Below are 16,326 nucleotides of genomic sequence, written 5' to 3'. Positions count from 1 at the left end.
TATGTAACCTACTATCATCAGTTACTTTAATAGCTTTTTTAATATAATTATTTATTACATTGTATTTCATGTGATAAGGGTGGCAAGAATAATAATTCAATATTATATCACTACTTGTTTCTTTTTTTTGTCCACTCTGTGATTATATTCTTACCTTGTCTTACCATCAACATATCTAAAAATCTTAGTTTACCATCCTTTTCCAATTCCATAGTGAACTTTCATTTTTCATGGTGGCTATTTAGTTCTTCCAGCAATCTATTTACATCTGTTTTCATTAATATACAAAAAATATCATCTATATATTTTAACATAATTTTTACTTGAATACCTGATTTTGAAAGCACATCTTTTATTAGATTATTCATGACTAGGTAATTAAACAAATTTGGGATATACTTATTAACAAAAAAATATTTTACCTAATTTTTTTAAATGTTTCATAGATAGTGATATTTTGACCTGGGCAGAATAGCCTGCATAAAGTTTAGAGTTGTTAAATTATATGTTTTCAAAGTGGTATTGAGGTAAGATAAATTATAAATAATAATGTTAAGTAATTTAAATTGTTTGTAGGATCATACATGTAATAGAAACTGTTTTGTAGTAGATTGTCCCAGAAGATGGCCGGATTGGCCGAAACGTTGGACGTATAAGAGAAATAAAAAGTTTTGAGACTATAATGGATAGAGTTTGAATTATTTAAGTAATCTATTTTTTTTGTTAGTATGGTAGACGAGAAAAACATTAAACTATTGGGTTGAGGTGCATTTTACGCTTAAACATGTCAAATTCACAATCAAATGTTACGTTTTTTTTTTCTTTCAAATATAAATGTAAATAAATTAATTATGATTGTAACGAAATGTTTGCTATATTTGATGCTCTAAAACACTCAATTTATTTTTCATTTAACACTGGCCCCTTTTACCCTCTTCTTTCAGAGTAATTCTCATAACCTAACATTTTATTACTTTAATACTATATAATTCTGAATGGGGGTGCTTCTGTACACATGAAGTATTGATTATAATTATCATCATTTTATATATCTGTAAAGATAAATACCAACAACCTATAAAACCTATTCGTGACATCCATTATTGAGTTTTACTGGAATTTCTGTAGCACAATCGTTATCTCAAGAAAGCTTCAGATAAAAAGCGAGACAGTCCTAAATTAATGACCCATTGGTCAACTGGCGACTCATGTATAATGTTCGGCCAACTGCAATGCATACTGCTCTTATATCAATGCAGCACCTCCAAGTGTATTACCACACTTAGCCATTTCTATCCTTATGGTAAACCTTTATACAGAGTTTAAAGTAATCGCAAGGGCGTATGAGTATAGTTTTTTACAATTCTGAGTTCTATAAATAGAATACAGAAGAGCTAAACTGTTAGCATTAAAAATGAACTCACAATCTCAATCGTTAGACGATTTGATGGCTGCTTTTATAGATTTCATTAACTCACAAAGTTGTATTTATTGACTTTAATTATGGTATTAATTATTCAATATGTTTTCCACATAGAGTAGGGACTGGGGAATTCTTTACAATTATTGCCATAAAGCCATATATTTTTCAAAATTAAGATTAATCGCCTTGACCGCTTTGACGTTAACTTCCTCAAACATTTTGCACTGCGGACTACTTTCTCCAATCACCTGGAAATAGCTGTCAACAACCACTCCTTCCAAAGCACTCTCGTGGAATTTAAAATTCTATGTAATCATCATTTTTTTTCAACCGGATATAACGTATAAACGCTTCGATTATTACAGTGCATTAGCGATTGGAAATCTAAATAAAATATAATGTACACAATTAACATTCTGAAAGATTCATCAACCTCTTCACATTGGTGAAGGAAGAAGACTTGGGGCAAGTTTTGGTTGGGACTACTTTTTCTCATTGGGAGAGAAGGAGAGATTGTAACATTTACAATAACAATCAATCTAATTCCTTTGTTTACTTTCCGTATGTTAAAAATCTTATAAGAAGTGATGGAATGGCATTGAGGAGGTATTGTTATAATTTTTTGTGAAGCTGCTCCACGTAAAATGAGGACAAAACACGATATTCCCAAACTAAATAATATTAGCCCAAATTATTTGTATAAAATCCTGACCTCACCCTAAGAATTAGATCCTATATTATTCTTTGCATATGCTACCCAAATGAAAAAAAAAAGACACAATGAGGAGTAAAACTACTGTTCCTACAATATTTCAATCAGAAGTGGTCAATATAATTAAATCACTAAAGTTCTCAAAATGCCCTGGACAAGATGGAATTACAAATGAAATTCTGGAAGATGGAGCTGAAGAATTATCAGAAGTCCTGTGCAATTTTTTTAATAAAGTCATAGAAAAAGAAGAAATCCCCATAGACTGGAAAACATCAAAAATTGTTTTGCTTTACAAGAAAGGGAACAGAAATAAATTAACGAACTTCGGACCAATATCATTGGGCGCCACAATAGGGAAAGTATTTTCAAAAATCGTCCAAACCAGACTGAGAAAAACAATGGACGAAAACTTACCTCTGGACCAAGCGGGCTTTAGGTAGGGCATGTCTACAATTGATCTTGTACATGCTGTAAACCAACTCATAGAAAAAAGTACAGAATATAATTTAAACATCTATCTTAGATAGTTGACTTCTCCAAAGCCTTTTACCGCATATATCATAGCAGCATCACGACAGCTCTCAAGTCTACAGGTATCGAGGAAAAATACATTTCTATAATAACAGAAATATATACCGACGACAAAGAATTTATATCAAGCGATAGGAAAGGCATGGAGATACACTATCACCACACATCTTCAGTATTGTAATGGAACTTATTCAAAAGGAGATGGATTGGGATAAATATGGAATCAATATCAACGGAGTAAGACTAAGCACACTAAAATACGCAGATTATGTGCTATTGATCTCAAGAAAAGAAGAAGAAATAGAAATCTATGCTAAATCAGAAAATTTACAGAAGTGCCCAACACGGATGATCGTTGAACCTAATGAGGACAAAAATAATTGGGCATCTAATGAGGAAGAACGACTAAAACTGGATCAAGAAACTAACTAAGAGTGGATACCCTTGGATATGAAAAAGAACCGTGGCAGAAAAAGAGGAAGATGGGTAGACGAGACAAAGAAGGTAGAAGGAACACTGTGGTCACGAAAAGCCAAGGACAGAAAATACTGGAAGGTAACCGAACTCTCAGCGACCCAAAGTACGGGTAGTCCCCGTTAAAGAGTTTAATACTCCTTAAAGGAAGGTCTATATACATGTATATATATAAAAAAAAGTAGATGACAATATAAATGTAAATACTGCTATTATAAATGTATATATGTACATAAATAAACCAGTATATATAAACAATGTATATAAAGTATATCATCATTATATGCTTACCAAAACCCAGAACATAGTTCTGGATACTTGTCTTTTGAATATGATGTGTAGCTTCTGTCGGTTTGATGTTATATAAACAGTAATGTTTGTGTTTCTTTTTCTTTTATGGTTTGTGAATTTCATTGTGAGAAATGTGAAGAACATTCCCAGTTTAGTTACGTTTTGTATTATAATTGATTGTTAATTATTACATCAGGTTGAAGATATCTTAGATCGAAATTGCTTACTATTGGAAGTTGGATTCCGAGATATACCAATGCACAGGGAAAGCAACAAATGTATACGCTGACCTATGCTGCTGAAAGTTGGCAATATATCACAAAATTAGAAAGCCGTATACAAGTTACAGAAATGAAATTCTTGAGGAAAGCTACCGGTAAAACTAGATTCGACTGAATTTTCTCAAAATTCTTTTTTGTGAAGTAAAATAATTAGAGCAGTCCGCTAATAAAAAAATATATAGAAAAGAATTGACGTGGTTCAGCCATGTGCAAAGAATGCCAAAAAGCATTTAGGAAGCAAAGACTTCAAGTGCAAAGGGAAAACGACCACGCGGACGACGGAAGGACCCACAAATTATATTTTTAATGCCTTAGAAAAATATATTCAAATAAACAAAGAGGGCCAATTTAATATTTAGAAGAGTTACTGGCTCCATAAATAATTTTTATTGAGAGGAATTTAAAAATTAGACACAGTAAAAACCAGTTCAGTAATAACTACTTCAGTTAAACTGAGGATCAAGGGTGCTACTCTCGGTTTAATTGTCAGCTCAATTAGCTCAAAATTGAGAAGGAATGGGCTATGAATTAACAGAATCAATTCATCTCTGATTACATGGATGCTTAGAAAAAGTAGGTTTTTAATAAAATAAGGGTCATGTAGTTTAGTTAGTTAGTTTCGAATCTGGCTGTGGTAGTTAATTATTTATTTTATTGCTGTAACTGTAAGTCAGCCTGTATGTTTCCGGAACCCTATGTTAAATCCAGCCACTATAATGTGGGAACCCTTAATTGGGGAGGACCTGACTGTCGAGTAAAATCTTGAACAAATCATCTCATGGTACAATTTTGCTCAAGAAACAGTGCTGTTTTACAAAGTGCTAAACCTCTCACCCATCATGGGTCGAAGTGTTACAGGTTTTTATTTATTTTATTTTATTTTTCATATCATACAGAAAGTTGCAATGCAAATCCGCATCACTTCTGAGTATATATGTTTCTAATATATATATGTTTTTGTATGATTACCTACAATTGTTGTTTTTTTTTTTTTGTTTTTTTCGGCCAAGACTCCCATTGTTGTTGTTTTTTTCGGCCAAGACTCCCATTGGAGTCCTATACTGCCTAACCATGGTTGGGGGTCAAAGTTCTTCATTTTGTGGGACCGCCACGCAATGAAAAAAGTCGACGTCCCAGGCTGGATTCGAACCGGCACCGCCAATAAACATCGAATTAGTAAGACTGTGTCTTAACCACTGAGCTATGGACGGCCCTACAATTGTTGTTATTGTTATTACTTTTTTATAAACAGAAATATTTCTAGGAAAAAATCGAACATGAGCAATCAGGAACCGCTAGTCAAGCAACTGGGCTAAGCTGCCCTATTTTGCACAAGAGCTGGGTGGATATAAAGTCAGATATTTCACCGCAATTTTTTATTACTTTAATGGAACTATGAATAATTACTAGTCTAAACGGGTGAGTCTGACAATTATAGCAAGGGGGAATAAAAAATGGCGAGTGTTTCAAAATGTTTAAAAAAATTATATTTTTCATTTGGAGCTCCTAATTTTAAATAGGATTTTAAATTATCTAAAAGATGAGCCTTAGCTATTTACGTTCGATATTTCTCGAAATACATTTTTTTTTTTTTAAATAACATTTCATAACAAAAAATCAGTAGTTATTGAATTTATTTTGGGAAAACTATATCTAACGAATAATTAGACATAGAAATGCCTGTCAGAACTTGAATTAAAGCTGGTTTAATGTACTATAAAGTAGTTTATAACACTTATCTTCGCAGGAATTTTAGTTTTCATGATTATTTTCCGGCTAAAATAAATTTACTTCTAGCTGTTTGGATAAAATTTTATCAGCAAAATTCATATCATATGATTCCTGAGATATATTTTTTCATAAATCAAAAAATTTGTCTAAACAACTATAAATCAACATTTTTAAAATTTATTTTGTAAAATATGGAAACTACAACTCCTACAAACATAAACGTCATAAATTATGGCACATTAAACTAGCTTTAATTTTTAGTGCCATTGGATATCTGTACGTCGAATGGTTCCTGAGACATAGATTTCCCAAAATAAATTCAATAACTACTGATTTTTCCGTATATTATTATTTTTTTTTTTTATGAAATATTGATTTTTAAATAACTATATCTCGGGATCCATTGAACGTAAATAGTTTTATACGGGCTCATATTTAAGCTAATTTACTCATTTTAAATGATGTTCTATTAAGTTTTCTAGTTTTGTTGGTTGTTCTAAAGATATGGAGCTCCAAATGAAAAATATAATTTTTTGTTAACGTTTTGAAACAGTCGCCATTTTTTTATTCCCCCTATCTATACTTATCAGACTCATCAACTTAGACTAGTAATAATTCATAGTTTCCATTAAAGTAATAAATAATTGCAGTGAAATATCTGACTTTATTGCCACTGGGCACTTGTACTAATTTACCTCCCCCTTCCTGCGCCCTCACCTTTTCCTCTAGTGGAAACTTTGTAATGAATATAACCTTTAGTTTATTTATAACTCGAATAGTTTTATTGAAAACAATAAAGGTTTTCACCGCTATGCAAGGAAATAATCATGTAATTTCCATTTAGCGGTCTCATAATTAATTCTTGAAACTATATATGCAAGCTGGTAATTTTTTTTTAATTTGGAATTTATTATAAATCACTCTCTACTCTATATATTGCATAATAAATATTACATACATCTACATTTTACACTAGAATATAAAGTTAGTTGGACAAACATACATGGTGTACATTTTATTATTCTTGAGGATGTAATTTGGGAACAAAAATTAAAATATGGGATATTTATGTAAAACTAATTAAATGCTATTGTTGATTATTCCATATTAAAAATTAGAAGATTCTTAACCTTAATATGACTGTTTTTTCACCTAATTGAGTTATCTAAATCTAAGTTATCTAACCACCCCTAATCATTTTTAGACAAATAAGTAAAATTAAATAACTAACAATGTTGAATTGAGACAATTTACGTAACTTCACAAATCAATCTAGTTTATTTTATCCGCCAAATGTCTTTGAGGGTAATGACACAAGGTACTGAACGACATTTTTTCCCCAAAATTGATCTAAATTGCCAAAGTGGTTGTGAATTTTGAGTCAACCAGGAACATCCAATAACAATGATCCACAATAACAATGTGTGAAATTGTCAAAAGTTGCAATTTGAGAATGTTACGATAATGATCTACCAACAACGATTTTCAACTGGGGTTTTTAAATCTTGTGAGTTTCTAGTGTACACTACAAACACAAATGCATTTTAAATTCTGTTATGAAATTGTAATTAATTGTGTATACAAAGGCAAATACTAATATTTGATTGTAAAGAAAGCTAAACATTTTTGTTCTCCAATCCTTTAGTATTTTATTCTTGAACTACCCTCTCTTCAAAATAAACTTTAAACAAATGAATTTTTTTTTATAGTTATTTTCAATATTTAATAAAATTGAGTTATAAGATAGTCCTGTTAACAAATTCAAAAAAGTGCCCAAAGTAGGATTTCAGATTGTAGTTTTCCCATTTTTTTTTTTAATATAATTAAATGTAGTGAATTAAAAACCGATCTTACACTAAAAGAGGATAAAATAATTAAAACTTTAGTTTACATCCAACATGAAACTCTCAAACCAAAAAAAAATAAATAAATAAAAAATATATTGCTATAAATATTTAATGAAAAATATTGCTTAGACACGTTTCAGTAATATCTTTGTACAAACTGAACCGATAAATTGTTCAATTATATAAATATTATTATTTTATTTGAGGAAAAAAGGTTTTAAAAATTAAAGAAAAAGTTTTTCTGAAGCCTCCCTTTGTTAATTAGAAGTACTTGTATTTGGCTTATTAAACGATTTAACACAATTGGATTTTCTTTTGATAACAGGAGATAAAAAGTTTTTTGACCTCATGAAGCTTCTAATATTTATTATTCTAGATTCTAATACAAAAGATAAAATTTTTATGCAAATTAAATAATAAGATGAAAAATATTTCGTTCGTTTTTAAGTTAACGAAGATGTGGAAATATTTCCAAATGACTTTCAGATTTCTAATTTTTCAAGATATAATAGGCCGACATTTTATTACTAAAACCGTATGTATACAGTGTCAGTAGAAGTGACGTGTTTGCATCGATAACTCATTGGCTTTAGTTTGAAGTCTTAAATTTAAAAATAAGTTATTTGTTGCGAATTTAAATCAGATTAGTAAGAGTTTAATCAATAATATAATTTAAACAACAAACGATTAATAAATAAGCAATAAAAAGCCTTAAAGCTAGCCACGATTCTACTCAAACTGTTGATATCCAAATTCCAAAAGGTAAGGAGCTAAACATTATGCTTTTTGAATTTATGACTGTGATTTATTAATTAATTTTCATGGAGAAGTTTAGACTTTCGTTTGTATCATTTAATGTCTTTTAGGTTTAAAAATCTCAATAGTTTGTAAATATTTTTTTTTAACTTATAGAAATTAGAGAATATACGTATTCAAATTTCAATTTAAACACTCAACCAACCCAACATTAACTTAAAAAAAAAATTACATATTTCATTATACACTTGAATATTAAGGTCAAAAATAAAAATTTTCCTGAATCTTATTCTAGGGGTTAATTAAACATATTATTATAGATAATATTATATTGATTTCCTAATCATAAGTTTAATTTGTAAATATCAAAATTCTAGAAATATTCATTTACTAAAAATCATAGTTTTATCATTTAAAAAATCTCTTATAAATAGTACAGAATATATATTCCGTGATAATCAGAGAGGAAATAAGTTATTTTTATTGTATTTGCGTTGAAATATCTTATTACAAAGTCGTGTTTATAGGGCGGGGCTAACCATATAATCAACGAAATTTTGTTATTTCAATTAAAACATTTTGTATAAATGAACGACATGCATTTCAAATTTGTTACAACCAAAATAGATTTCCTTGTAATTCAGTTACAATGTTATGATAAATACTCACATAGTTATGATAAACATCATAATCCAATACTTCTGTACCATGATCACTCAAACAAACCAATTTTTTTTATATTCACTTGGCCAATAATAATTAGAAATAAATTGTAAACACTAATATAAATTATTTCCAAAAAATGGATTCAATGTAAAGTTCATGAGCTCAAAGCGTATTACTCACTGAGAAATCTATGCATTGGTTGCGCCTACTTAGACTGCCTGCATCAGCAGACTTGCAGCTGCTTGCCTAATCGAAACTTCAGCACAAATAACATGCAAGTACTGTATGAGAAATTTACGTCTTTTTAATGCACCATTCATTGCGTAAACGCTAAATTTTATGTAAATTGTTTAAAACTGAAAAATATATTCATACTTTTTAGATAAAAATGTTTTTATAACTGTTACTACTAATTTTTCAAGTTTCAACAGCATATTCTCAGGTGTTATTATTTATTTATTTATTTATTTATTGATATTTACAACTGTATAAAAAGTACAACAAGTAAATTTGATCATAATGACATAATGATACAGCATGTAGAGAAACTACCCAGTAGTAGAACTCTAAGGTGTTATTATTAAACAATAAAAGGGGCAAAAGAGGCTTGATAATTAAACAATCAGATACAAAATTAAAGTATTTTTCTGGACCAAACCCACCATGAGGGACAAAAAAGGCAAAAACCTGGCGCCCAAACAAAAGTAAACAACATAGTTGAAATGTTTACTTTATTTGATATTTGATAAGTACAATAGTCTTTTATTTTTTTAAAAATTAAATATCTTAACTGCAATCATGAATAACTTCTCTTTCTTGAAGTATGCGTTTTTATATAGACAGAACTGTTCACTCGGTCTTGAAGCAATAGTATTTATTCGTTATAATTTATATATCACATTGTTAATGGACCCTAAAACAGCGGGATCCGGGGTCTAGTCCTGGTGGGCCAATGGGCTAAAGATGGCAGCGATCATGTCTCATTTTTAATACACTCAATTATTACACATTTCAGAGAGCAATTTTTGGTTTTGTCGGATTTACACATCCGAGTCTGTAATTTTATTGTCTCATTTTGGTGCCCCCCTCAATGTGAAATCAAGACATCGTGAATCATATGTCGCAACCTGACGTCACAGACTCACGTCATAAGTCTCGATAGCCTGGTCACCCGTTCGACTACCAATTTCTCTTTTTATGGTTGGACGAACCACTGGAACGGCTAAACTTACACCGACACAACCTCACAAGACGTGACAGCGGCACCCTTGGATGGGACCCATCAGCCGCGCATGAGATGACGATCGTCAGCCATCATCACTGGCTTGTGAGCACCAAATCATTCTCCGCCTTTACATGCCCCTTTAGGGATTAAATTTGCTCCTATTATAAATTATAGTATTATAGTACATGGTTCTATATATACTGTTATATCTATATCACTACATCTGTCAACGGAAAACGGATCAACCCATCAATTACATCAAATAAATTTGCCAACTATTTCTCTAAAAATATGTAATTCAACAAACAATAATATATCTTTGACGAGGCAATAGTTTCCGACAGGACAAATAATGAAGTGGCCGTATGTTATAACCTCCCTTTTTCTGTATGGGAATTAAAACATATTTTAAATACCGTCAAAGGCACTACACCCGGACTTGATCAAATCCACTATGAAATGATCAAAAAACTTCCAAATAAAATGGCTGCTTGACTACTATGATCATTTCTGGTTCACTGGCCAATACCCAAATACCTGGCGGGAATCAATAATAATCCCAATTTTAAAAAATGGAAAGGACAAGCGGATGGCAACCAGTTACCGACCCATATTCCTCACAAGCTGTCAGTAAAATAAGGGAACGTTTGGTCAATAAAAGATTAATGTGGACAATAGAGAGCAATAATTTTTTTCAATCCTTCCAATCTGAATTCCGCAAAGGTCGATCCACATTAGACCATCTGTTTACTTTGGAGGCTGAAACCCAATATTCTTTTATTATTGCTCAACACCCAATCGCTATATTTTTCGATCTTAAAAAGCATTTAATAATATAAAACATGATATAATCCTTAAAAAATTATCAGCTGTCGGAATTAAAGGGCAAATGTACCAATACATAGAACAATTTCATTCACATCGCCACTTCAGATGCGAATTTTCCGATGACCGCGAACAGATTAGCGGATTCCCACATGACTGAGTGCTCAGTCCAACACTACTCTGCCTAGCAATTAACGATTTGGGACACAACTTGCCAAGGAGTGTTAAACCGCTACTATTCGTGGACGATCTAGATATTATTTGTTGATCGGCGAATAGAATACCATTAAAAATAAATAACAGGAAGCAATAATTAGAATCAATAATTGACCACTTTCTATCAGTCTCGAGTTCTCACCTGAGAAATCAAATGCCTCCATCTGACCCGAAAAAGAATAACCCTACCATCTCCTGAAATCTATATAGGCGGTTCTTTGATACCCTACAAAAATAACCACAGCTTCCTGAGGATGATATTTGATCGGAAGCTAAATTGGAAAACGCACATATCAACATTAAAATCTAATACAATAAAAAAATATATATATATTACGGTTTCTTAGCGGCATCTTTTGGGACTCAGACTGACATACACTAATAAAATTATACCGGACTCTAGTATACTCGAAACTGGACTATGGATGTTTCATTAACGGCTCTGCCAGAAACCTGATCCTCGCCAGACTAGATGCTGTTCATCATACTGGGATACGTATCGCAACCGGAGCATTTCGAACTAGCCCCATTCTTAGTCTGTGTTCTGAAGCTAGACTACCTCCTCTTTTATTCAGGAGGAAAAAACTGGAGATAAACTATGTTTCAAAATTATACCCTCAAAAGGTTCACCCTACGCATCAATACATTTTGAAACCTAAATATTCATTTTTTTTTTTTTAGAAATAAAATAAAATCAATACTGCTGTGAGCAGAAATAACACATACTGCTATTAAGTTCTTTAAAGAAATATCTCTGTGCATTCCGGAAGTCCTCAATCCTCCACGAATACGCTTAAGTAGATTAGGAGTGTGACCGAGTGTATCGGATGCCCTAAATGATTACCAGAAAAACATAAAACTGGTTTTAATTTTCATAAAAAGCAATAATAATTCTAAAATAAGTAATTATTTAAAGAGTTTTTAATCTTGAAATTGAATTATAAAATGTGAAACATAGGCGTTGATGACTTCTGGGTTTTACGCCCTAAAGCCCCAACGAACAACAACAATTACATGGTTCCAAAAATGGCTCACAATTTATTTTCAGAATTCTAAACATGCAATAAAGGGCTCTCAGTCGTAAAGAACGTACCGGGACTCAGAGATTGCAAACAGCCTTAATGATATGTTTTTGATGTTTGTTGTTTGCATACTTTGGAGAGCGTATATTAATCTTTTTATTTTTTATTTAAAAAAAAAAAAACCTCTACAACACATAAGGCGTGACCGATAACAAAATACTATTTCGGAACAAAATGTTATGGAAAAAAAGTTATACCGTTAGGTTAAGAACTAATCACCTGACATTTTATAGAAATGTTCAGAATCCAATTAATAGATGTTGAGTGCCCCCCCCCCAGAATAGTCGGCTGACTTCGGAATGGAAAAAAGATCGATTTTTTTAATCTCAGTTTTAACAACATTTTTCACCATTGCTGAGTAGTCATCCCATTTCGAGATAGTTCAAAGAAGCAAAATGATTCAAAAGCCTTGAAAAATTCTAAAAATATTTAAAGGCTTGTGACAAATCGAACTTTCTATTTGTCGGAAGGATGGAAATGATAAACATTTTTTATGAAGTTCTGATCAGTTCTTGAAAACTTACTTTTTAAATTATGAGCACACTTGCGGGAATGAATAACTTGATATTTTACACAGATATCTAGTTACTAAAGAGTATTCAATATCCAATAGAATTTATTTAAATTAATAAGTGTCAGTAAGCGGAAACATAGCAAATATTGATCCGTGGAAAAACCGTGACAAAATCAACTCACCTTGATGACACATGCCAAGTATTTGCATCTCCTGCTGTCCAGTAAAATGAACAAACCAATTCTAAACTAAATCGTAAATATAATAATATTGAAATCATCAATTTAAATTGGATTATAGGTGAATATTGTAAAATAAAAAAAATAATATTTGTCTATAATTTTTGTTTCATGCTCAAGAGGAAAATTATAATTTATTGTAGGTATAACTGAATTATATAAAATCTTTATTTAGATATCCATATCCGTGCTGTTTTTTTTTTATTATGTAAACTAAAGGAGGCTTAATAAAAATATTAGGTTGAAATTAAATTCTAGGTCTTAAGATGTATCGAAATACAATTTTATTTTTTAACATTTGTTGTTAAAATTTTTGTTTACATCCACTGTTTAGAACGGTGAGAAGCGATATTTCATAAACATTGTTAATTCTAATAAAAATGTTAATAACATGTTTATGTCTACCCTTTACACTGGCTAATAGCAAATTATTCTGCAAAAAAATGTTGTAAATGAAATAAAATGATAATACTATTTTTTTTTTTTTATATATACTTATGTAATTATATATTATAATATATTTTCCTTCAGCCTAGTCCTTAAATCCATCCTGAGAGATTTAGGATGTCTTACTTCTTCTCTATTTGTAAAATATAGAAACTAAAATATTAATATTCCGTATTATTACCAATACCGTTATCGGTCTGCATTGATCTCTAAGCAACTTTGATAAAAATATAACATGAGCTGAGAATAATATTTAAAAAATAGTAATTAATAACGCATTTTTTCCTCATCCCTGTTCCTAAATCTATCCTAGAGTATAGATATCTTAGTTCTTCTTTACATCATCATTTTCAAAAAAATCTTACGTTTTCTTTAAGAAAGTTGTAACTTCAGTCATTAATTCTCGTGTTATACAGTTGAAACTGCATAAATCGTTGACACAATTACTATATTTAATTTTCTTTATCAAGAAATATAAGGGTAGCTTTAATAAAAAAATATAATTTGTATGTCCTACATTTAAAATTTTTTTTTTTATTTAAAGATGATAAAAAAAACTACAGGTACATATCATAAGAAGTATCAATTAAAAAAAAAAAAGATTACAGATATTTTTAAATGTTTAGTTAAAAATGCATCATAAATATTGTCACAAATGTTACCAAATTGGAAAGAATAGAAAGCTATTATTTTCATTACAATATTTCATTTTTATTTTCAATTATAGTACAGTAATTATAATCAGCGATTTTCAGGATCTAATTATGAAAATATTATGGGTTCATCGGCAGTTATTTTGACAAGGTTGATAGTTATTTTAGGTTGATCATTAAATGGCAACGCTTGTGACTTGTGACCATATAAATTATCATTTTCGATAAAGCCACCACCTTTTCCATATCGTGGACACGTATTAATCAAATCTAATCTATTCAAAATAGCATTGATTTTAAAAATGTGGATAAATTGTTTTTTGTTTCTACCTCTTGGACCACTATGCTGCATATTTGTAACTATATTTTTAAAAGTATTGTCATAGTATTTTGACCATATTCACATTAATTTTTATAGTTTTATTTTTTTTTTTAAATATACACTTCTTGGAACCTTCGACGAATTCATTAGAAAGATAATTAAATGGACTGCAAAGGTACAGAAAACAGTGTTTGAAATGCACTTAGTGGCAAAGACTTAGCGATAGTGCACACCAAACATTTTTTTTTTTATTTTCTGATGAAATATATGAATATTCCTTTATTTAAATATGAAACTATTTTTGCATGATTTGCGACGGATTTATTATTTGTTTTCTGCAGTTTACAAGTTTCTGTCCCAAATATATATGAGAAAAGTTTTTAACAAAATAACTATAAAGTTTAGTAAAATTAATTTTCGTTTATAAGAGTTAATAACAAGACGAGAAGTTGTGAATGCAATACTGGGCAACAACAAGGTGTAAATTAAAAGGAAAATTGAGTAATTTTCGGTTAATTGTTTTAACAGTCCTTTTGGCCTTCGATTTTTCTCTTTCATTTAAAACTTCTTTTTTTTAATTTTGGCGGTTTCGTGAGAATGGACTGTTTTTCAACCACACTGAATATTTCTCTTTATTTTTTTCTCTGCCTGGCCATTTTTGGCAAACATAGACGTTATCCTACAGGTTACCAAACTATACTAGTTAGAATGAGAAGGTTTATTCATTCCGTTAAATTTCAGTCTTACCACGAATTTAATATCAACCCTCCCAGACTGGAATCGAACCGAATCCGCTTTAGAGACACAATGTAGCGACACCTGCTTGGTACTGATGTCTGTTGAGCATTGGCATTTATCAGCGGTTCCAAAACTGCATATGCCTGCCAGCAGTACCATGGCAATAATTAATTATTTTTTATAACAATTTACCAATTTAAAAGTAAAAATCACTCAAATAAAACTGCAACACCATTATTCTCTTTTTTAAGGTTACCTCTACATTTAAGCTAGTTGTATCTAGCTTAATGTTCAATGGTTGGCCAACCTTACTCTGTCCTTCTGAAGGCATGAATGAGTATCTACATAATAAAAAAACTTTTAATTTGAATTCTAATTATTCATATTATTTTAAGACACCTGACTAACAAAATAATACCTAATAAGTTTTCGTTTTTTTTTTTTCAAAACTTTTCGTGGGAGGCCCAGACAGATGCTAGGTGCACAGTAGCCTCCTTTAGAGACACCAATAACAGCTGAATCTAAATTAGCTTGGAATAGTATTACTAATGACATCTAAAAATCTTTCGAAATAACGAATTACCTCTTCATTATTTGAAATAAACGGAAAAAATTTCAACTTATCAAATACTGAATATATATATATATATATATATATATAGAGAGAGAGAGAGAGAGAGAGAGAGAGGTGACTTTGGAATGACCACTATTCACTTCAACGCGATGCAACCAGCAATCCGAAGGCCGTTATAACATCGTGCATTGACGTAGTAATACTTTCCCAACTTTCCTCCCACTGGTATTTCTGGACACCCCTATGCACCCTACAGGTGTACACAGCGCTTATGTTAATAACATACCAAGTCCTCAAGACGGGCTCACAACGACACGGGGTTTCCCCTGGGGTATAAGAAGGAACGTAGCTCCACCTTCATGCTCACTCAGTTTCTCATCTTTCACTGGCTAAGGTCAGTCTCTAACTTTAAAGTTTATTTTTGTCATATGAGTTATTTAATTTTTTTTTTTAAATAAATAGTGTTAGATCATTTATCTTATATCGAAACTTGCCAATCTAAGTAAAGTTTAACTATAGAATAAAAAATAATCTAATCGATGTATAGTGTAATTAATGATAAATTTAATTGTGTGTGCAGAGTGCAGTGAGGTGGCATGCAATTAACAAGAGGATTGGTAGCGACCGTAGCATGCGTGCTATATGTGTCAGCAGCTCGTCAACCGCCTAACATTGTCCTCATACTTGCTGACGATATGGTGAGTCTTTATCATTTAAGTAATTAATCATTATGTTTTGAATTAACGTTCTAACTTGTTTGTTAATATTATTTATATATA

At 30.8% G+C, this 16,326-nt stretch overlaps 1 protein-coding gene across 2 annotated transcripts in view; it reads left to right on the top strand.

Annotated features, from left to right (window-relative positions):
- Window positions 1–16,326, top strand: part of LOC106683444 (arylsulfatase B) — a 124,779-nt gene that overhangs the window by 96,601 nt on the left and 11,852 nt on the right. The window contains exons 1-2 of one of the 2 annotated variants that reach the window (XM_014424927.3): window positions 15,805–15,941; window positions 16,128–16,245. In XM_014424927.3, the coding sequence (XP_014280413.1) occupies window positions 16,144–16,245 (102 nt within the window). In that variant the 5' untranslated portion in view covers window positions 15,805–15,941; window positions 16,128–16,143. Of the gene's footprint in view, window positions 1–15,804; window positions 15,942–16,127; window positions 16,246–16,326 lie in introns of those variants that run through there. The other variant, XM_067048752.1, reaches the window with a different exon arrangement.

The sequence above is a fragment of the Halyomorpha halys genome, unplaced genomic scaffold (assembly GCF_000696795.3).
Source record: "Halyomorpha halys isolate HHAL.00 unplaced genomic scaffold, Hhal_1.1 Scaffold483.1, whole genome shotgun sequence".
In the NCBI taxonomy this organism is placed as follows: Eukaryota; Metazoa; Arthropoda; class Insecta; order Hemiptera; family Pentatomidae; genus Halyomorpha; species Halyomorpha halys.
This window is presented reverse-complemented; position numbering and strand designations above follow the sequence as displayed.